This window comes from Cylas formicarius, unplaced genomic scaffold (assembly GCF_029955315.1).
Source record: "Cylas formicarius isolate icCylForm1 unplaced genomic scaffold, icCylForm1.1 PGA_scaffold_10__41_contigs__length_53128322, whole genome shotgun sequence".
Lineage (NCBI taxonomy): Eukaryota > Metazoa > Arthropoda > Insecta > Coleoptera > Brentidae > Cylas > Cylas formicarius.
In genome coordinates, this window is record NW_026844214.1 from 32,944,968 (window position 1) to 32,968,610 (window position 23,643).

The following is a 23,643-nucleotide window of genomic DNA, read 5'->3' on the forward strand; positions in this document are numbered from 1 at the left end:
CCGAATTGCGCTATACGTACGATGACTATTATAATAATTTAAAGTTAAGAATGAATAAATCATTCGAAATTGCTCCGAAAACATTGTAAAAACAAAGGAAAATTCGAAAATATACTAAGACAAATCTCCAAAACAACACATTTTTAAAGTAGGAGATTATGTGTATGTGCAAAACCTTGCGAGTAAACCCGGTGTTTCGAAAAAAAATATCACCGAATTATAGAGACTCTTATCAAGTTATTAAATTAAATAAAAATCAAACGCTTAAGGAATTGCTAAATGATAACAAGTCTGCCACATACCATCATAACTTATTGAAGCCTTTCTTTTCAGATGGTTCTACCGATAGTAGTAACTATCTTTATCATTAATCCGACCTTGTCATTAGCATTTACAGAAAACAAACCTTACCAAATACCAACTTTAAATATTACTTCAGACATATTTTTTCATCATACAGATAATGTTCGAATTGCTAACAATTATTTTACGCTCTTATCGTTTACAAATATCACTGTTCTAGAATGAAAACTAAAAACAATAAGATGTACGTTGTTTCCTTACCCTTATACAAAAATACGAACAAGAATGATAGAACATACAGGAGATTTTCCTTAAGTTGTAAAGAAACATTAGAATTAATAAAAATCGATTTGGATAAACTGCACGATAAATTCGATTCAATTTGTCATTTAACAGGTCATGATATGATTGATCTTGATACAAACAAGCGCAATAATTTGTTCAACAGTGCTTCTTACGCTATTAAATGGCTATTCGGAACTCCCAATGTCGATGATGCAAAATATTATTCTGAAGCTATTGAATCAATTTCTGAACAGAACCATAATATGCAAATTCTTATGAAGCAACAAGTACACATAATGTCTGATGCTATATCTGATTAAAATCGTACGGCACAAGCACATTTTAATCAAGAGCGACTTAATGACAACATTAAAAAATTTAATAACTTTTCTCTCTCAGCAACAAAATGTCTAAATTCTCTTAACTATGCACAAACGGTCACTGGACATCTCAATTTTATATCTCAGTTAATTAACGAACAAACAAAATATAATTCACCCTTCTGTAATCAGTCCTCGAAATTTAAGAGAAGAGTTTATAAAAATAAAAATAAATTCGAATTCTGAATTTCCTTTCGATTTAAATGATTTTGATAATGCATATAAATATATCGACATTTGTCGTCTTTCAGTCGTTTACGTAAATCAAATCATTATTTATGTAATCAAAGTTCCATTAGTAATTAAAGAACATTTTAATTTATAGACTCTTATTCCTTTTCCCAGTCCTAGTGCCGAACCTAATATGTATTTATAAATTAACCCTTCAACCCCGTACCTCTTATTAAATGCTACTAGAAATTATTACGGCGCACTTCACGACTTGTCAAGATGTCAACGTGCCCCGCCGAACGAATATATCTGCACAGGTGTGGCTACCTACATTGTCCAGGAACGCCTCACATGTGAAACAAAGTTACGTTTCCAAGGTACGAACCATTCCCGCTGAATGCATTACCAAAGTGATAAAATCAAATAGAGAAATATGGCATCCACTAAATTATAATCAATGGTTGTTTATTACTTGCAACCCAGTTGTTGGAACTATAGGTTGTAATGAAAATCACAGGACAATTGATGTTACCTTTTGCGGAACTGGAATATTGGATCTACGACAGCATTGTAAATGTTACACTCTTTTAACAATCTTGTATGCTACGTCCAACAGGACCTCGAACTTCACTAATTACATTCCGACTGTGGACATCACTACTGACACTTGCTGTCTCGAAGAGCAGGAATATTTGTCACACGTAGAAATGGAACCCATTAAGTTGACCGACCTCAACTTGAACGAGCTACATCAAGTCAAGAACAAACTTCAACAATTTGATGATGAACTAGAATCAACCAACTATTCTACTTACGACTTTCAAAATGTTGGTGTCAAATTTTTTGGTGTCCTCGCTACGATTAGTGCCTCGCTGTTGTTATGCTGGTGCTGCTGCCGAGGATGCAGATGGCCATTCCCGCTTTCTCGCTGATTACGACAATTTTTTAACTCCACAGGTTGTAACTGCATGATTTGCATTAATAGCTACAACAATGTCAACCAAGGAAGTATTTCCGCCTACTCCGACTCTAGCCTCGTGGAAATGCGTTCACTTAGTCGACGCCTGGCCTTACCGACGCCGACGCCGAGAGAAATAACTGCCGCCTTCGACTACGTCGTATACGATGAATTTTACGAAGAGGAACCAGTAATATCCTTCAAAAACATTTAACATTTCCTATTTTTAGAATCATAACTTCATACATAATAAGTATATATCCTATATTGGCACATTCTCTTTTGTATATATATATATATATATATATATATATATATATATATATATATATATAATATAATACATAACATTAGAGTTGTACAGTAGCGGAGTTGGATCTCCCTAGAAAAAAGTTTCGAGACTTTTTCAGTATTATATTTGGCAATTTTTATTTCCTTGAATTCTTTGAAAATATTTATGATAGATTCTGTGAGGTTTTTAATATAAGGTATCCTTCTGTAACACAACCGAGCGCCTGGTTAATCTGTTGGACCGTCAAATGTGTTGGAGTTATAGATTAATCTCTTAAGTATATGTTTTGGCTATCCATTATTGACAAAAATGTTGAAAATTTTTTTCAGGTTATTTTGAACAAAACTGTCATGGCTCAAATGTGTAACTCTGTTTTTCATGCCTATAATTGTATTATATTTTTGGCTCTGTGGATGAGAGGAATAATAATTAATAAATCTACTTGAGGCAGTTTCTTTCTGGTACCAATCCAAAATAATTTCATTTTTGTTAGTTCTAATAACCTTGGTATCTAAGAAGGAGACATATGAGCATTTTTCAAGTTCAATTGTGAATTGTAGGTTGGTGTTGAAAGAATTAAAAATAGTCAAGGTTATATCTGTTTGGTCACATGGTAACGCACAAAGAAGATCGTCAACATATTTATAAATAAAAGGTAAATTGAAAGGTAATTTGGGTATAATTTGATCTAGTAAATGGTCCAATACTAGGGTAGCAATTATTGGACTGATGGGAGAACCCATTGGGGTAACAAAAATTTGTTTGTAGAATTTTGAATTGAAACTGAAATAGGTGTTATCAAAAATAAATTTTATAAGTTTGAAAAAATTTGTCTTTATAAGATTAGTGCGTTCTTTTTTCTTTTTCCATTCATTATCCAAAATCTGATTTATCAATTCGAGAGGAATATTAGTAAAGAGCGATAGGACATCCAATGAAATCAAAACATAATTGTTGTTGATCAAGTTGGCAAAGGTAAATGAATCTTTTACATTATAGTCATTTGTGTTTGTAAACGTAGTTTTAAGGATATTAGCCTTAAATCTTGATATGTTGTATGTAACAGAGTTAATCGAGCTTACTTTTGGTCTCAGGGGGATATCTATTTTATTGATCTTAGGCAAACACTACAACTTTGGAAAGGATGAATTATAGATCGATAAGTTAATTGTATCGAAGTAGTAGGGTCGCGGTTAAGTCGTGTGTAGGTGGTTGAATCGTTTAATAATTCCAATGTTTTTTGAATATGTGTGGTTTTATCCATAGCAACAGTGCAACCACCCTTGTCCGCTTGCAGTATGTACAAGTCAGGATGTGCATTCAATTCTTTAAACATTGTGTAGAAGCGAGAACAACCATTACTATTATTGTTATGCATGTAGTTTGTGAATGCATTTGCAACTTTTGCCCTCATAATATCTTTAGAAATGTCCGGTACAACATCAATAACATTTTCTATGTCCGCCAAAAAATGTTGATTTAGAAACTGATTATTGTTGGCTGGTACGCTAAATTTGGGACCGAGTGATAAAAAGTCGGATATATTTTTTGGAATTTCAACGCTAGAATAATTTTGGAACCATTTTTCATTGTTATAAAATAATACATTTTGCGTAGATTGACATTTAAGAAGCAAATTGAATTTTTTTATATTAAGCTTTTTTACTTTATTGAAAACCTTCTTGTATATGAGTTCTAATCTACTATTATAATCTTGTATAATATTGTTAGGTATCAAGTTAGTTAGAGATTGCTTTATATTCTGTCATGTCATTTTTATCTCAAGGGACAATATTTTAAAACTAATGTCAAATATAAACCTGTCTATCCTGTTTGCTGTCGATATATCATTAGCAACAATTAATAGTCCATGTATCTTTTTTCCACTATCTTGAATGTGTCTAGGTGTCAATCTAGATTTTCTACAACGTAAGAGGAAAATTCTTCTATTATTGTTCCTTGCTAAACTTCTGTTCAAATTTGCCCACTGCTTCATCAACTTTAGGGAGCGAAAACCTAGAGTTGTCCAATCACTTGATAAAAACCCATCATCAATGCTAACACTTGGAATTTCTTCTTATATCGACCGTACTAAACTTATTTGATTTCAAAGGATATCGGGTAGCGGTCCGTGGTTAAAAAAAAACAAAGAAAATAGAAAGCTCCTTTTTCTTTAACACTCAATATTTCGTTAATTTATTTGTTGACTTCTTCAGGAGTGAACTAAAATTTAATGAAAACAACAGGTCAAACTATATAACAGACAATTAAAACAATCGTGAGAAATACTTACAAAATTACAGTCTACAACATCGTTCCTCAAAACAATACTTTCCAGTTAAGGTAAATGAACGAAGCGACATAATGAAACAAACGGATAAATACTTATTATACAATTCTTAATAATGGTAGGCAAAAGTTGCGCTTGATAAGTTTTTTGTTTTTTTTTTTTAAACTTTTGTTTTTTTTCCCGGCTTCAAAATAAAATAGAAAACGCTCAATTCTTTGGATTTTGATTCGTTGGGTGCATGTGCATGGTTGAAGCACTGTTCCCAGATAGCACACAATATCCCCAGTATATCCGGTCAATGTCCCATTCAAGTCGCATGTCCCGGGACATGTCGAGGATATTCTTAGGATATACGTTAGCATATATATTAAGAATATACTGTAAAATACATCCCAGGGATATCCTCTGAATGGATAGCTTGCGGATTTATTGTACACGATATACCACAGATATCCCCCAAATAGATGACCTGAGGATATCCCCTTGCGCCATAATGGGAACATTAGAATAGAAATAAGGCAAAAAAGTGAAAACCCGTAAAACAAAATGAAACCTAAAAACTTAAATTTAGTTATATGTCCCAAACTGCAGACGAAACCCAAAGCTAAGCGAAGATAACGGATTGCTGACACCGCATCGAAAGCCCTGTTTACTCAATTGTCTATTGTAATATTGCTCTTAATTATTCGAGCCTTTGTATCGGCTAGTCTCAATAAAACTTTATTTCGCTTTCTGTGTAATAAATAAATGAATTTTGAACATTTAAGTATTTTGAACAACTGAAAATACTCAGTTTTTTTAGATTTGTGGTGTTTTGTGATACATTTTATTGAGTTATATGCCCCGAACATTTAAGTATTGCCAACGTTTTTGTGTACATCTACATCGACGTCAATGTTGGCAAGTCCTAAAAAAAAAACGGAATCAAACCTTTAAAATCAACTTCTTTTCAATTTTTTATTACGGACCACAATTGTACCTGAATTAAAATTCCGAAACTTTAGGTAATAATCTTGTTGCATTTTATGTTAATGACCACCCTTGCATAATCCCATTCAAAAGCAATTGGTCACTTTCTTATATCTATGAAGAGACCATACCTACTATTATATATCTACATTAGAAAAAAATTTGTTTTATCAATCGGCAGTAATTCACTTTTATCATCAAAAGCAAAATTAAAGATTAAATATTAATTGAAAAAAACTTGTGCATTTCAAATATCGCCTGTGATGACTTAACCAACTATACCCAATAGGTGAATTCCATCACACGCGAGTACTGGGATAGAATTTTTATAGTCGTACAACCAATTGGACTACTGGACATACCTTTCCAGTATTTCTCATAGTGTGTTGGAAATAACCTAATAAGTAAGGTCTTCTGGTATATCTATATAAGATCCTGTATCCTCACAGTCGGATATATTAACAACCTCTTAACTAGTATAACTGGATATCCTTAGGATGTTCTAACAAATATCCTCCGGACATACGTATCTGATATACTGTGGACGTTCCAATTAGTATCATCGTATATCCTTGAGACGTCTTAAGGATGTCCCTTAGCTGCAACAGTATATCCTTAGGGTATACGCTAGGTGCCGTCAGATGTCCCGAGGACGTTTTACGAACGTCCTTGTGATATTTGGGTTATAATTAATAACTGCATTAACCTCTAAAATTTTAAATGATTGATGAAATTCGGTGTATTTGTGTTATTCTTAATAGATGCGAGTAAAACTTTTTTTATTCACGCCTACAATCCCTGTTATAACGAAAGTTTAATAATTTAATTGTTCATAATTCCTGAAAATGGTTTGGCACTTTTGGAAAATACAATACAATTCAATTCGCCAATTGAAATTGTTGCTGCTAGTTATTTCATATTCATGCAGTGAAAACGCAATGCAGTCGATTATACAATTTTAAATAAAACAAGCATTATTTTAAGAGCTATTCTTTTGGTCACTGATGTTCATTTCTGTTACATTACGTCCCGAGTGATGAAAATGATAAGAAAAATAATCGCAAAAAGTAGCTCTTGTTGGAGGTTGTAAATCTCCTCTGATTGTATTCGATAGACACAGAAATAGAGTTTCTCTCAATAGAGAAGAGTCCAGTGACGTCATAGTTCGATGCGCGAAATAAGCGTCCTATCTCCTTCTCGCGTTCTTTATCGTGTAGGTGAAACAGTGGCGGCACCTATTTCAATTACGTGTATTTTATTGTTCAGTTCTTTCACCAGATTTTTTAATACCCATAATTTTTATTATTCTAGTACATTGTGTTAAGTTTTAGTTCGTTAAAAGTGAAAATTTAGGGTGAAGGTAGTTCTTTTCAATTTGTTAATGATGAAATGATTACGTGGACATTTTATGAAAAACTAAAACAGTTAAATAAACTATATAAATACAAAGGTAAATATCTCATTTCACCGATCACCCAATCGTCAATATCTCCCAAACCAAAGATAGGAAAAATATTAATATATTTAATCGAATGGGAAAATAAGTTAGGTACAACGTATACGATCTGGAAACCCATAAAAGATACGAAAAACGTTTCCTACAAAAGTTTCTTGGACTCTTCTGAAGATTTCAAAAATTATAATTTTCTTGATAGAGGGTGTCCCAAAAGTGCCCCCCCCCGACATCTTCTTTCTTATTTTAAATGAAACACCCTGTATATATCGACATTTTTGAAATCCTTGGTTGAAATAAAGGTAATTTTCTTAAGAAATTCCCATTCCAATTTCTCATTGCTTAGGCAGAAATTAAGGTTTTTTTTTTCATATTTTGATTGTCTCATATAAAATTGTGTTGTGACGCTACTAATCCAGTTATTGCAACGAAAATTTAACCACAGACTAAGGAGATGATGCACTAGTCAATCAGTTTGACAGATGTGCCGCAGCTTATCCGGAGTGACCCAATTTTTTTGTAGATTAAGACTGATTACAATAGAAAAGTATTAATGGAATCACATGCCATTGTATTAAAAAGGTCGAATTCCTTAAACAAATAACAAAGTTTCGGCAAGAAGATTAAGGTAACAAAAAACGATTGGCAACGACAAAAAACTCTATAGTTTGTCATTTAGTTTTCTGCTTATTAAATAATTTTGTTAAAAATAGAATATGTACGTAAGTAATAGAATGTTGTGCAAAATATGTGACAAAAATATCGCGAATATTTTTGGTTTCTTTAGAGGTCTTCCTGTCATTTTTCCGTTATTTAATCGTATCAGTGTTCTTTGCATAGTTTAGATACCTGTTTAGTCTAGTGACATCCCATAGGGAGTTGTAATGAATATTATCGACACAAAATGAACGCCGGTTTTCTTAGTTTAACACAGTGTAGTTTGAAAAAGGAGCACTTGCGGAAATATTGTCGTGTGTAGAAATTTTCCTCCTGCGTCGGTTTTAGTTAAGCTCTCAAGACGCCAACAGGATGATTGACGAAACGTCAGCAAGTTCGATTCATCAACAAACGGCGCAGGAAAAATCCAGGGGTTCTGTAAATAGTAAAGAGCGTTTAATCTCTGTACCCGAGGGAACTTTATAAAACGAACTGTGTTTTATAACAAAATTTATGATTTTTTAAAGCCAAAAGTGAGAAAGCAATGGAAATAGTTGCGTGATCAGTTTTCTGTTGAATTGGGGAAATATCCTCCACCAAGATCGAGAAATGCCGCAGGCGATACTCATATATCCAGATCGCTATATTTCACTCAGCTACTTTTCTTAAACCAAGAGCTACAACTGTAAATTTGTCATGTACGCAATCTACTCAGATAACACATCGAGGAGAAACTCATGATTCTGTTGAATGTAGTGAGAATAGGCAGTAATGAAAAAGCTTTTGAAGTTGGTGAATAGGAAAGTGAAGTATAAATGAAACAACACCGGTTTCAACTCCTGTTACAGCAAAAAAAGACCCAATGCTTACACCGTTCACAATTCAATACCAGAAATAGAAAACCGGAAAGTAGAATTTCTAGAAATTAAAGCAAAGAAAAATTCTGTTATCAGTGAAGAAGATGAACATATTTCATTCTTTAAAAGTTTAATGCCGCATATGAGCAAAAAACCTGAAAACAGAGGATTCTTTGTTCGTTGTCACGTCCAACAATTAGTAGATAAATTTACTTACTGCAACATGCTTTCTTCTGCATCAACTGTATCGTCCCATTCTCACACGCCTCCTCCTTATTACCGCAACGACAGCATTAATCAAAATGAACAACCTTCGTTTCCTCAAATCAATAGTCAACCACATCAAGGTCAACATGGCAATGCTACTCTATAGAATCTACTAAATAGTTTAACGAATATGGACTAATGTATTTTTATGATATATGAATATTTAGTTATTCAGGTAATCACTGTACTCCCAATATCTTACTCATAGTATGTCAAATATAATTCCTCAAAATTATAAAAAACCGGGAAAAATCAGCTCCTAATGTAAATTCCAAGTTTTCAAAAAATCTTTCATTATCATTTTTCAAACTTTGAAATAAATGATAATGTTCTCCATATATTTTTCTCTCGATTAAGATTAGGAGCATATACACCAACATTCTTTCTTTTCGATTTGGTAAATATGGAATCTAAAGCAATCAAATCGTCATCCGATGACGACATATTTGCAAGAAGTTTGATGCGCAACTGGCAGTACATTTTCTCGCTTATCGGTATCCACTCTGTACTACCTTGGCGCGAAAAAACAGCACAGATCTGGTTACCGGTAAGCGAAAAACCTGCTTTCACTGTGTTTGTACACCAAGCGGGGCTTGCGGGTCGGTCTCTTAGTCATGCCTGTGCTAATGCGACGTCGCCGCTATTACTCTTAAGTATACATGATTTTCAATTTTTACATCAATTGTACTATGCCAACAGCTCCATTATGTACAGCAATAGCATATATTTATTCTAGTGACATTTTTAAATGCTAGCCACCTACGAATTACTAAATACTTGCATCCGCGACGCAATGAAATTAGAACTCACTCAGAGACTTGAAAAATGTAATAAAAATTGCATCCGCGGATTGAAACGCAGCATGCGTATATCCTAAACTAAAATTGTAGCCATTTTATAAAAAATTGCCACGTGAGAAAGGGGTTTTAGAATGGATCGCACCAAAAAAAAGGGAGATCCTCCATTTCTCCAAATTAAGAAGACCAAAATTCAACTCAACATTTATTTATTTATATTAAGTAAACACTGCTGGTTTAAACATGCATGATGCTTTGTAATGTACCAAAACTCTCTAATATACAAGACATACAATCAATATATTTTGCCCTTAGTGAAATAAAAAAAAATAACAAAATAAAAATCACTTAAAATAACTTAAAAAGGCCATTATGAATCAAAAATTGTTTTACAATAAGATTTATTTCAGAATGTGCTCACATACAAATGACTACTATTTCTTAGGCTATTAACATAACAATTAATTTTCTGAGAAAAGTAAACTACATACATTTTTTTGGGTTATGAAAGAGTGTGCAAAAGAATAGAATAGAAGATGCTTCTGACCTAAATTATATTCCAATGGTCTAGCCTATATACAATAATTATATTTATGTTTGCCATTTTTTGGTATAATTACAACTTATGATAAAAAATGGCGAATAAATATTGGAAGGTTTCAATAATTGTGATTATTCTAAGTGTAACAGTCGCAATTTTATGTTTTATAATATCGCAATCAAATACTAATGGTACATACAACTTTGGAAATTCAATTTATTATAATTTATATTGATAATACCAAAAAGATGAATATCAATCTGAAAATCTCCTTAAAAATTTATAAACATTAAAACGGACCTAATCAGGGAAAATCAGCGTTTCAACAATGAAATGACTGGAACATTATTCTGGTGAATCAATTTTTATGACGTTTACTGTCGGTGTCGCAAATTGGCCTCTTTGCCATGATCTGGTGTATTCTTTCTGCAAAATTACAATATATTTTTTTACCAATTGGCTTGTTTCCATTAGACTTATAAAAAAAATAGAAGTTAACAATTGACCACTTAAATTAGTGTAAGCAAATTAAATGAAAATGAAATCAATTTGGTAAAAATATTGCCGATTTGCCAAGTTAAGGTATCTGAATTAATTATAGCGGTAATTTAAACTGGACAAGAAAGTGCCAAACAGCCAAATTATTGAATTTAATATTTTTTTAACAAAACAATAAATCATGTTTAAAGTTGCACTAAACAAGCAACTAAAGTTTATTTTTAAAGCCCTTGTTGCAACAATCGCAGAACATTACTTACTGGTCAGGACTTTGATCTGTGTCACTCTCCTCTAACTCAGTTTTGTTGCGTTTCTTTTCATAAATGATAATTACGGCGCACAAAACAATAACTTCTGCACAAATTCCCAGGAAGGGCCAAAGGGCGGCATATTTATCTAAAACAATTAGAAGAATTACTTTTATTAATTTTAATCATGCAAAATGAACTTTCCTCTATCAAATAATTCTTGGTTTTTGCCTTTATTTTTGTTCCAATATTCTATTTTGATTTAATTATTAATTTATTACCTTTAACTCGAACCATACAGGTTGAATTAGTAGTATCTTTTAATAAAAATTTGTTGTATCCAATGCAAGTATATTGACCCCGATCTTCCTTGTTGACCTAAAACATTACGCACGATTAGGAAAATAAAACAAAAACTTTCGACTTTTTCACTGAACAGTCACATATGGCCAAAATTATTTTAGGTGTTAGCTTAAAAAAAGTTCAAATTAATTAAAATGGTTGAACATTTAAATAAAGTTTATTGTGTTATGGGCGCTGGTTAAAAAGTTTAACGAAATTGAAGACGAAATGACGCCAGAAAGATATTTTAGTGCTAAAATATTAGACAAAAACAAGTGGTAGACGGCCAATTGTCTTTTTTGAAGTGGAAGCAAATAGGGCAAACAGAGCTGAGACGCAGCTACTAAACCCTAGGTTCCTCTTCAGTTTTTTGATGAATGAACGAGGTGTAAAGAAGTAATTTTAAGACGTGTACTAAGCGTATCTAGCTTTTAAACTTAGATTGTGAAAGCTAAGTGCTTTTCCGTTCATATGTAATATTTTAAAAATTTAATTTAATTTTTGGCAATTACGTCAATTTGGTACTTACCTGAGAACTTTGATTTCCAGTTCTACCCCTAGACAATATTGGAAAAATCCTACATTACCATGGCCTCTTGTTAGATCAACAATTACAGGCTTAACATTAAACATGTCTTCAAGGGAGTGAATTACCAATCAATAGCACTTACGGCCGATTTGCACTTTGATGAGTAATAAGTGCCGCAGTGTTTGCTTACATATTCGGTTAACATTTAACGCTCGACAAAGTGTAAATCATCCATAAGATTATGTTGCACGGGTTGTTTATGGCGTACCAAAAAAAAAATGGTGAGCCCACTCTTGGTGATAAAATTGGCTTTACATAAAGTGGATGTCATTGCTTGTTATGTTTTTGAACCAAACCCATACCCTAACTAAACAAGAAATGAGGTACTTTTAAATTTACCAAATTCTTACCTTGTCAATAATCAAAAGGCCATTTACAAATTCCTGACCGTGTTCATCTTTGTAATTAGAAATCGTAACTCTGTCGCTGGTTTCATTAAATGTTTCATTTTCATAATTGCTAGACAGAATAAACCATTCTATATCAGGATTACCCAACGCTTGGCATTCAATACGCAGTTTTTCTTCTTCAACCACATTAATGTTTTGGGTTTTAATTCTAACGGCTACCCTAGCTGCAAACAAAAATATTAAAATTATGGATCTGTATAATAAAAAACATACCAGCAACATTAATCTTTGCGGAAGCTTGCTCCTCTCCATTATCCATTGAACTACAGGTGTAATTTCCAGCATCAGAATAATCGCCGTGACTTATAAGTAGACAATACGAAATACCCGTTGCAGTTTCTGTTTCAGTTGTTCGTATTCTGTCTTTGAGACCATTGATGTCAGTTACGATCTGATCATCCTTTTTCCTAAAATAATATATTATAATCTCTACAGAATTTTGCGGCAGGGGAAATTGTTCTACTAAATAATTGTTGATGGCCCAACTATAACTTGCTGTTTATTGTTATCTAATTTACTTAAATATGTGTAAATGTTTCTTATTGATAATTATTCAGGTAATAAAATTATAAATTTTATTGGTTGGGTTGTTCTCAGGAGTTAATAGTAAACCCATAACTTACCACACCATGGTGACCTTTTCAGAAGAATTACATTGAAGGACAATTTGTTTGTATGGGGCATAAATGACCGCACTGTTTTCAGGAACATCGTAAGTTGCATTTATTGCCACTGCAAAAACGATTGAGTAAAATATAAATAAATATACAAGAAAATAATATAGCGAAAACAATTTGACGCGGCCAATAAAATTACCAAAACATTTGTTTTTAATACCGTTAGGTGAAAACTTCTACAGTTTCAATCATAGATTTTTGGGAACTAAAGGAGATATTTTTAAATAACTAACCAACATAGTTATGATATTTTGAAAATGTTTAGCGTTTTCTCTTCAAATGGCCCAATTTCCTAAAATGATTAACATGATAGGACAACTCCGAATATTTTTGCAGCCTATCTACAGGGTATATATTTTTCTACTCCTTACTCTGAAATACCCAATTATGCACGGATCAAGCGTGCGGAAATTGTCATTTTCAGGCGTTAGTTTCGTTAGCCACGATAGCGAGCCACATATTAAAAAGAGATTAGGTACTTAGATATGCTTGAAAAGACCATTCTTAAAAAACTTTGGAAATTAATGGATGAAACGAAGTTAGACATTAAGAAAAACATATAATTAAAAATTTGAACAAATATACAAGGTACCACCAGGGCAGTTTCAAAAAAAGTGTATTAATAAAAATGTGAGAGATCCGAAAGCTCATTTAAAAAGTTTTTCGCTGTGGCAAGGACGGTGGGGGGTGAGATCCCCAATAGTTAAGAAAAATTCGTTTAACATAATTAAATAGAATACCTAAACATCTTTAGGCTATAGGATGTTTTAATGTTTGCAAATATCTTAGTTTATTTTATGATTGTTATTTCTATATGCAAATATTAGATATGATTCTTATTTAGAGAGCTTTCTTGTCACAGATAATATGACAAGCATCATCATTTTAACATGACAACTCAGTTTTATTATATTATTATGCATTATTTTTATAAATAGTGTTGAAACCTCCGCAAAAACAAATTATCGGTAGAGAATGTTTTTTTTGTCATGTATTTCGTACGTAGATGCCAATTTTGACAGTCGAAACTACCCTTATTCCAAACAAACCAAAATTGGTGGTCGTTATGTCCTTAGATCTATTAAATTCCCAGAAACATCCAGGCAAGGTTAAAATGAAATTAAACTCAACCAAAATATCTTTATATCACTTGAGAGTAAACAATGTGATAATTAAAACGCCATTAATACAGAATTTGAGTACTGGATTTATCCCATTGGTTAAAATTTGTAAATACACACTTATTTGCAACTTTTGAATTTATGGTTTTAATCTTTCATTATTTGTAGATAATCAGAATAATACTATAATGAAATAATTTACGTAGGTAAATCTGAAGAACTGTGTCGCATTCTAATCAGTTTGTCGCAAAATAACTTTATAACCAGGCAATTCAAATAATAAAATGTTAAAGTACTATTCAAACAAGTATAAGCACAGTTATGTGTCAATTAAGGTGTTAATCATATAAACTATCCAATGCTGACGTTCGTTTAATGTTATTTTGCTCTATTGCCAAGTTTACTTTATAGATAATATTTTACCTATATCTAGATAAACCAATTGTTTAAGAAAGTGTCTCGAGACTGGCGGCTAAAATTAAATTACATATTATGATCTAGAAATTATCCATAAATGTTTGGAGATAAAAATTTAAGCATAGATTCAAGTTGCTTGTTCTAAAGGATTTAAGGAAAAATTAAACAAACTTTTGATTACTTATTTAGAAAAGCTTTTAATATAATTAATTAAATTAATTAAATATAATTAAGATGCAAAATTCTTGTTTTACCTGTTAGAATTGTAGAAACTTGAAAAATCAAGGTATTTTTGTTTTATGCACCATCTTATTTATTTTCCGACGTATAGAAAGATTATTTTCCCTCCCCTGCATTTGATATTTGCAGACATGTTGTTTTCGAATTATTAAGCGTAAAATAACTGTCATTCATACTGGCAAAACTATAAACTATTGAGGGGCTGAAAAAACATCAACAATTTTGATATCGAAACGCCATTACCAAGTAACAAATTTAGTCCTCCGTCGAATGATCTTGCTTATTCTTTACGCCACTGGTTTTACCACACATACACGTCCATAAGATTGAAGAAAAAATCTGTCGCCTTTTGATTACTACTATAAGCTTGGTCATTCCCTATTTTTCTTTTATACAGGACAGCATTGGAAGACCGCATAATTTTGTAAAAAAGTAAAATACGAAATTTATGAAAGCTTTTGGTAGAAAATAAATGAAATATACAAAAACACATTGTATACTGCTTAACTCATATTAATATTGATTCTGCAAATTTTTTTTTCTTTTTTTCGTGAAAAGACAACTATCATCTAATTCGGTCAATTTTTGGTTAGTTGGTTAGTAAACTAGCAAATTTTTTTATGAAATAGAACAAAATAATTTTTCCCCAGCATTTCAACGTCCTGTTCCTTCGAAACGAAACATTTTGAAGGCATAAGTTTAGATAAACTTTACTTGTGTTCTCTCCCTGTAATTCGGACCACCCTGTTTAATGAACTGGAATTTTAAGTTACTTTTATTTATTATGATTAATTTTGATTTAACTTTAAAACTAATAGAATTGTATAACTATGAAAGTCATGGGAATCGATGAGTCTTTAATTTGAGTTTGCCTTTACGTTTATTTAAAGCAAAATTAATTAATAACGGATATTAATCTATTTTCCCTTTTCATACTATTAAGTCTAAAAATAAATCATGATAATGTTAGTATCGATTAATCGCTAAAAAATTTCCCGAACAAAGCTAATATAACCTCACTTATATGAAATCGAGGTTTCACATTTAAACATAATTTCCAAATGCTTCGGAAATCTCAATTAGTGTTTACCTTGGATTTCACTCTTAGTAATTTTAATATTTATTTAGTAATATAACCAAAAAATTAGAGAAAACTATTTTTTTTGTCAAAGAAAATACTAACTGAGTAAGTACTCACCGACTGCAAATGTGCTGTGTGCAATGAGAACTGTGAAAACACTATATAGTAAAAATTTCATGTTAATTTCTTTGGAGATGACTATAGTTTTGGATGTATTACCACTCGCAAAAATATAATTTTAAGCTACTATTGCTACTATCACATGCCCTGAGCAACCCCAACGTATCTTACTCCAAAAAATCTTAAACTGACGAATTGATTGAATTAACATACAATACAGAAAAAAAATAGTCACGAGCTCCACTCGACAGCTGCACTTTTACGTAATATAGACAGACTTCATGACGTCACTAGTTGTGTGGTCCGCCATCTGGTGGTAAGTGAAATTAACTGACAGTACAATGAATTGGTTGCATAGCGTATCCTGTCCAACATTTGCCGTTTCTATCAACAGATGCCACAGTAACACAAAATATCTGATTTAGTATTTTGACTTTTTTAAATTAACCCACTGAAAAGTACACCATGCGGATTATGGTACACTATACTCTGGTGCCTGATTATATTGAACGCAAATGAAATTTCTATTTCGCAGATAGATTTCGGTATTTAAAGTGATTTTTATACTTGAAAAATATATAAAAAGCGTGAAAGATATGAGAAATTCTGGGCATTTCGATTTGCTCCCATTGACACAACGTTTTACCGCAGATCTTAAATAAAAATTTTAAGTATACGTTCAGTGTGTATCATATGGGTAACTAAAGAAGCAAATTTTGTCAAGATGGTTTATTGCAGAGAATGTAATCGTAACGTGTTGCACATTTTTGCAAAAGAGGTCGAATACATTCATTCACTGAGTGATCGTCAGAATGGACAAACATCAATACCATCAGTGTTTTAAATCTACCGAAAACATCCGAAAGTGCCGGAGACCGTATTCATTTTGAAACAAGAGCAAACTAAAAATTGGATTAATCAAAGCTTAAATTGTTGCATCTGCACTTACGTTTAAGTATTAAGTATTATCGCGAGGTCGCCAGCAACCGCATGTACGGTACAGGGCATTGGAAATGTTTACCAAGAGTATGATTCAACATTCTAAAATATTTCTTTGCGAAAATAGTTGATTGCGAAAATGTTGAGACTTGTCATTGTCATATCTATTTAGTACATACTAAGATGGTCTACTAAAAGGCAAAGGTTCGGGCAAAGGCTTTTACAACAATTTGCACAACTTATCGAACAATTTTAGTATCGCACAGAATCTCTACAATACACAACACTTTAAGCCACATTTTCAAAATTAAAGCAAAACAAAATAAATTTTACAAAATACAAAATGGAAATTGGAGTTGGGGCTGGAGTTTAAGCTTTACAAGCATTTTGGTAACTTGCACATTCCAACGAAAATAATTTGTCAAAGAAACTTCCAAAAGCTACCGTGATACTATGTACAAAACTTCTGGATTCCCCGGCTTCGGTTCTTGATGAATCAAACTTACTGACGTTTCGCCAATCCTCCTGTTGTCTTCTTCAGAGCTCCAGTTAAGTTTCAGTTTTAGAAGTTCGATTCATCAAGAACCAACCTAAATAGTATAATGAAAATAATTATCTACAACTCGGATAGCACACTTAATGTAGACGTTTATTTCTATTTTCAAATAAACCACGTTTAATTTCGTACAAATTGTGGGAACTATTTTTTTCGCAGAATGTTATTAATTATATTATATTAAATCTGCATTCGACAAAAATTCATGAACCAGTTGCAGGATTTTAATTAATTGTAAATAAATATTATCAATTTAACTACAATTATAATTGTAACATAAAAAACTACTTATTAATTTATTTTTTCAATACGCATAGATAATAAAAAGAAGAAATAATTTAAATTTTTGAAATTAACATAATTAATTACATATATATGTACATAAAATTTTTATGGACTGGAAATTAAAGAAGTAAATATCCTAACTTGTGTAATAAATTTAAGTGATGAATAAATTAAAAAAATATTTTGGCAAAATAAGAAGAATAATTGAGAGATTAAAGTTTTATGTTCTGTTTTTTTGGTGATACTTCTTTTCGAATATATATTCTTCTGCTCACGGGAATTTGGAAATAAAGAAGATTAAACACAATTTTTTCGCTCAGTTTCTTTACTTACACGGTTTAGTGCAACGTTTTTGTTGAAACGAAATTGAACATAATAATATCAACTTTCAATCGGTTTGGAACTACCCAGAGATAACAAATTCTATACTGTTTGGCCGAGCATATTATCGATAAGACAATGTCTGTGGTAGTTCGGCTATTAGCGGAGAACCTTCTTCCGGTCGATAATGCAGAACACTATTACGATAGTAATCCGAATATGATAGTCGAGATTCTCTTAACATGTCCCTAAACTCGTGAACTAGTCTTCGTAATTAATGAATAAAGTTTCGATCTAGTCGCATAATTTATGGTATCGGCTACTCTGGCTATTGTTGCTCTCGTCTGTTTTCCGGAAAGTTGTTTTAAGGAAGCTCGGACAAAGCGCCCGGAGCACGAAATTTAGGGGTAAAACCAATGGAAGGCGCGATTTCGATTTGGACAAAACCCGATAGATATAAATGAGCGTCTACAGATGAATTTGAAATGTTCAACACTTCTCCTAGCACGTAACTACTTTAAAATAATTTGGGCAGCTCTGCAGCCCGAAAATATTTAATATATAATAAATAATAAATAAAATAAATAAGTAATTAAAATATAATTATAAGTGAAAAATATGTATTAATAAATAAAAAAAAAGATTAATGAATCTGGTCTCTTCATTTGAGAACACTAACATATCCTCCAACATTAATAAACCGGTAGTTAATTGCAGCTCTGCTCTTTTCATGACTTCTTTACTAGTGGAACTACTGCTACCTACGCCGTAGAGGCATCTCATTCAAAAAATTCAAAATCTGTTGGGGCATCTGCTTCATTCCCTTGTTTAAGAAATAGTAGCCTATTCCCAGAAACTATATGACATAAGACATGTTTTATAGAGGTGCATTGTCTAACCCACATAGTTTAGCATTTTTGAACTGAACATCAAAAAATGTTGAGAAGTGGTATTTAATTTGTATATGCGAGTCATTTCAACCAATACTTTTAACCAATAGGACTTTGCGGCGTCCAATAATCAACATAACCGGCCGTTATATTGCCTAATAGCCACGTGGTTTGACGAAAGACAACTTGAACGTTGTGGGTGGGCCATTAGCGATTTTTATTCAAATGAAATTAAAAATAGTTCTTTTGTCCCCAGATTATGAAAAATTCTCATACAAGTGAACAATTTATTTTAAAAAAACTGTAGATGTTGCAATTTAACCGGGAATATTAAAAACTGTTATAAATCAAGCTAATTAACAATTTTGTTTAAAAAAATCTATATTTCAAATAACCTAAAATAGCCCCAAATTTACGAGAATTGCTTAAAAATAATTTTAGAGAATACAGAAGTTAATATAATTAACTTTTATTCATCACTTCAGGTATTCAAAATTCCTATTTCTCTCGCTTTTAGTTTTAGTTTATGGATTTTCACACACACACACCTTTCGCACATATGCGAGGTAAGTATACATTTGTGTCTACTGAGCTTTAAAACTTATTCCTTGGATAAGTAGAAATAATACAAAAACTCTCTTTTGGAAATATTAGTTTTTTGGAAATTGTTGTAATCACAATATTAAACGCAATCTACGTCATGGGATTTGGAAAATGACTACTGAAACTAAAACTGAAAATACGCTAAATAAATGTTGGGCTTAGTTTACAAAAGAGCTTGAGAGAATTCAAAAATAAATTTTGTTTAAGAAAATGAATGCTTCCATTTTAATTTCCAATTTTAAGAGGCTGTAAAAACTTTTTTTTTCTAAATGAAACCAACGTACAGTACCATTTTTATATTTAAAAAGATTTTGATACGTTGAGATCGAATTACTTTTTTATGTAGAATTAAATAAATCTAGAATCTTAAAGAACACGCTGCTCTACATAAACTGGTGGGAACGGGGTTGATAAATTAGAAAATAATATGGAAGGGCAAAACTTTGCATTACAAACGAACGTTGACGCCTCGAAACTTGGCTGAATGTTACATTTTATTTAGATAGAAAGGTAACGAGTGGGACAATTTGTTAACTCTTCATTCTGCGGTTTAAGTGCAACATGTTTTAAACAAAGAAGCAAGCGTTTTGATATTTGCGTAAAACAATAATTTTATCATTTTATCAATTTCCTTTCCTGTAATCGTTTCAATTGTCAGCATTGTGAAATTCCATCGAAAAACAACTTGTCTAAATCTCTAACGTCAGATTACTGTACTTATCAGTTTGGTTTTCAAGTTATAGCGTCGATTCGACAATGAACAAACGTTAAGTTTGCGCTTTAGTCGTAAGTTTCGCGGTAGATTTTGTAAGTTATGGTTTCTGAAAACGTGGCTGTAGTAAGTATTATATTATAGTGATTAGAAACATAATACGCAATATGAACATTATATGTCGGTAGCCATAACCCATAACCTCAATCACCCAAACTAAACCAACAAGTCTGCAAAGCCGATGCGTATTGCTATTCCTACAATATTTTATATCAACTTTTATATTTATTATACACATATTATTTATATATTTTTATGAAATAATGGTAGGGACCGTTAATATATTTTTTTAGTCCTTACTTTGAATTCAAGCGTGCGAAAAGTGTCAAGACCCCGTTGCTTACAGTTGCGAGTCGGTTCGGACATTTCTGGGGTTTTTGTCACCAGGTTGTGACAAACAAAATATAATAACTATTTATAAACTTATGTAGGTAGACTGAAATATTTCTAATTATTTCAATTAATTAAAATTAAATGTATTCTTATTTACTTTTAAAGGTTACCGGCGCCAATCGAGGAATAGGATACGAGATAGTAAAAGGATTGTGCAAAAAGTACGATGGTCATGTCTATCTTACTGCCAGAGATGTCGTACGGGGGAATGCAGCAATTGAGAAGTTAAAGATACTTGGTCTCAACCCCATATTTCATCAACTTGACATTTCTGATCAGAAAAGTGTAGATACGTTTAAAGACCATATAAAGGAAAAGCATGGAGGCATCAATATCCTCATCAATAATGCCGGTGTATCATTAAGTGTAAGTATTTACTATTGCTGCTTTGAATGATTCAGTTGCGCATTTGCCTCTTTGCTTAGAATGGTTGTATGGTTGGGTCCAAATTCACGTAATAAATAAAAGTATAAATGGGCATAGGACTGACTTGAAATGTTTATGTTTCTATATTAAAGATTATAATTACCAAAAGACAGTGGTATCAAAAGATATGTACAAGTTATTAAAATTCACAAATAATAATTCTATTTTCTATACATTTCTTTAAACTATCAATGAATGTTTGATAACTAGGGTATCACTGCGGACAAAATGTTAACGATATAATTTGAAAATTGAAGAATTTTTTTTATCACTGTAGACTTTGGCTTTGGTTCAAAATATTTTAGTAAGCAATACACATTCCCACGAGATGTAAACTAAATAATGGCGCATCTTGTGGATAAAATGGCTTCCCTAGACTCATGGCCTGAATACGTTGAATACGCTGAGAACCGCATATAAGCCAGTTATGTAGTTTGGTAGAGACTTAAAACTTTATAGAAAGTATAATATATCATCCATTGACAGAAACGCAGTGGTGTTCACGTCTTTCTGTAGTATACCCAGCTTTTCATATTATTGTAATCTCTTTGAATGTTGAATGTTTCAATACATGGGTCAATAGATGTGTTGAAAGAATCAAGGATCAAAAAGCTGATGAAAGCAGTCGAATTAATTTTTCAAGCGAAGTATACGAAAAATACTTACCACGTGTCTTTTTTTGACTATTAATATTATTTAAATCTAGTCTACTTTTACTTTTCTACTATTCGATGCTTCATATCTTCATACGCTGTAGCTGAGATGGCTAATTATAAAATTACTTCAAACAAATAAGTAGTTGTAAGTAATCATTTTGAACATTATATATTTAGAATGGAATCGAATCTAGTTCCTTCATACTGTACACCATAATTCCTCTGGGCTTTAGTCTTCGCAATGGAATAAATCGTTACTTGTGGCCGACCAATTAAATCTTGTGCTGCATTATTTTCTGAAATAAATTGTATCGTAAAACAATATAACAAAATCTAATTTGGGTATATTTGGATTCACTTCGTGTGGTATTCTGGGTACAACATTGATTTTTTGCTTGCAGAAAGCCCCAATACCACTTTCGGAGAAGGCTAAAAAAACATTAGAGTTGAATTATTTCGGTACTGTGAGAATTTGTGAAGCGTTGTTTCCTTTACTCCGCGAAAATGCGAGGGTGGTGAATGTTTCCAGTTTAGCTGGACAACTGAACCTCATTCCGTCGGAAAAACTCCGCAATCGACTAAAAGATCCAAATTTAACTATTACAGAGCTGAATAACATTATGGAAAAGTTTATCAGGTAAGGACTATTTTGGTATACTAACGAAGAGCTGGTAGGGGCTGTTGATTCTAAAGTCCGTTTGCATATAGTTTTTTTGATGAGTGGCATAATCCATATTCTTCAGGATCATCTTCACGAAGTTCTTTTGCTATTTCTACTATCAATCAATTCCAAGGGCACACCCTTTTTGGAAGATATTTTTCTTCGTCAATTAAACTTTTATTTTCTTAAACAAAAATTAAAAAAATATATTTTGGTTTCGTATTTTCAATTTTAATACAGCTCGGCGATGCCAAGTTGGAAACTGGCAAAAATTAAACTACTTTTAATGTAAACTTCTACTACCTTTTCTATTGAGAATGTGTTACCTTGATTGACAGTTTTTTGTTAGTATAGCATCATGTAGAGAATGTTCACATATAGTTTTACAGCCCATAACGCGGAAACCCACTCTTGCAGCTTTGTATTTCACATATTTGTAAGATATTCGTGATTCTGCATTTTTGTACGAACTTGTAAACATCCAGTGTGCCACATCAGAAAAGGAGAACTTAATTAGAAGTTACTGACCCCTGCCGAATATCAAGCGTCGATTATTTATAGGGATGCAGACCAAAATCGTCACATCGAAGAAGGTTGGGGCGAATCGATCTACGTGGTTTCTAAAGTGGGGGTCAGTGCTTTAACAATCATCCAACAAAGAAATTTCGATAAGGAACTTCCGAATCGTAATATTTCAGTCAACTCGGTGCATCCTGGATACGTTCAAACAGATATGACTGGATTCAAAGGCGAATTGACGGCTGAACAAGGGGCCGAAGCTCCCCTTTTTTTGGCGCTAGAAGCAAATTTGAAAGGAAAATACGTTTGGTTCGATTGTGGGGTTGTTGATTGGGATGGACCCCCGATTGGTAAAAGTTAAAGATTTTCGAGATAGAAATAAATTTAAAAAAATAAATACATGGTCGCCTATTTAATTGCACTCGTCGGTTTCCTTTAGTCAAATCTGATTTGTAAGACCATGAATTTAACGAAACCTGATTATAAAAATTGAATATAAAAAAGGTAAATTTTACATCTGATTTGGATTCTTGATAATAAGAATAATTATTTTAATTGTCGAGCTTGAGGGGGAATTTGGGGGTTTTATTTCCATGGTGGAGGACAAAACACCTGTGGCAGTAATAATGGTGTATGGATAAATGAGCTGTTTCTGTCCA

The 23,643-nt window shown here is 32.2% G+C and overlaps 2 protein-coding genes and 1 long non-coding RNA gene across 7 annotated transcripts; 1 reads left to right on the forward strand and 2 right to left on the reverse strand.

Moving 5' to 3' along the window:
* Positions 1 to 4,558: 4,558 nt before the first annotated feature.
* On the reverse strand, positions 4,559 to 8,933 carry LOC132700888 (uncharacterized). 5 transcript variants are annotated; one of them, XR_009618697.1, is made up of 4 exons: positions 8,833 to 8,933; positions 7,951 to 8,194; positions 6,115 to 6,356; positions 4,559 to 5,782 (listed from the first exon to the last, which is right to left on the reverse strand). It is a non-coding gene; the product is annotated as an uncharacterized LOC132700888 (long non-coding RNA). The 5 variants fall into 5 exon arrangements; XR_009618694.1 differs by having other exon boundaries at positions 6,011 to 6,356; XR_009618696.1 differs by having other exon boundaries at positions 4,559 to 5,586; positions 5,659 to 6,356.
* Positions 8,934 to 9,871: 938 nt separating this feature from the next.
* On the reverse strand, positions 9,872 to 16,231 carry LOC132707248 (neuroplastin). The gene is made up of 7 exons (XM_060679028.1): positions 15,961 to 16,231; positions 12,931 to 13,039; positions 12,521 to 12,714; positions 12,248 to 12,471; positions 11,248 to 11,344; positions 10,979 to 11,114; positions 9,872 to 10,646 (listed from the first exon to the last, which is right to left on the reverse strand). The coding sequence occupies exons 1-7, from the start codon at positions 16,019 to 16,021 to the stop codon at positions 10,595 to 10,597; spliced, it is 873 nt and encodes a 290-aa protein (XP_060535011.1). The 5' UTR covers positions 16,022 to 16,231; the 3' UTR covers positions 9,872 to 10,594.
* Positions 16,232 to 20,265: 4,034 nt separating this feature from the next.
* On the forward strand, positions 20,266 to 23,364 carry LOC132704681 (carbonyl reductase [NADPH] 3-like). Its single transcript, XM_060674854.1, has 4 exons — positions 20,266 to 20,395; positions 20,828 to 21,088; positions 22,206 to 22,441; positions 23,027 to 23,364. Exons 1-4 carry the CDS (start codon positions 20,372 to 20,374, stop codon positions 23,343 to 23,345), a joined length of 840 nt encoding a protein of 279 aa, XP_060530837.1. The 5' UTR covers positions 20,266 to 20,371; the 3' UTR covers positions 23,346 to 23,364.
* The last annotated feature ends 279 nt before the right edge of the window (positions 23,365 to 23,643 follow it).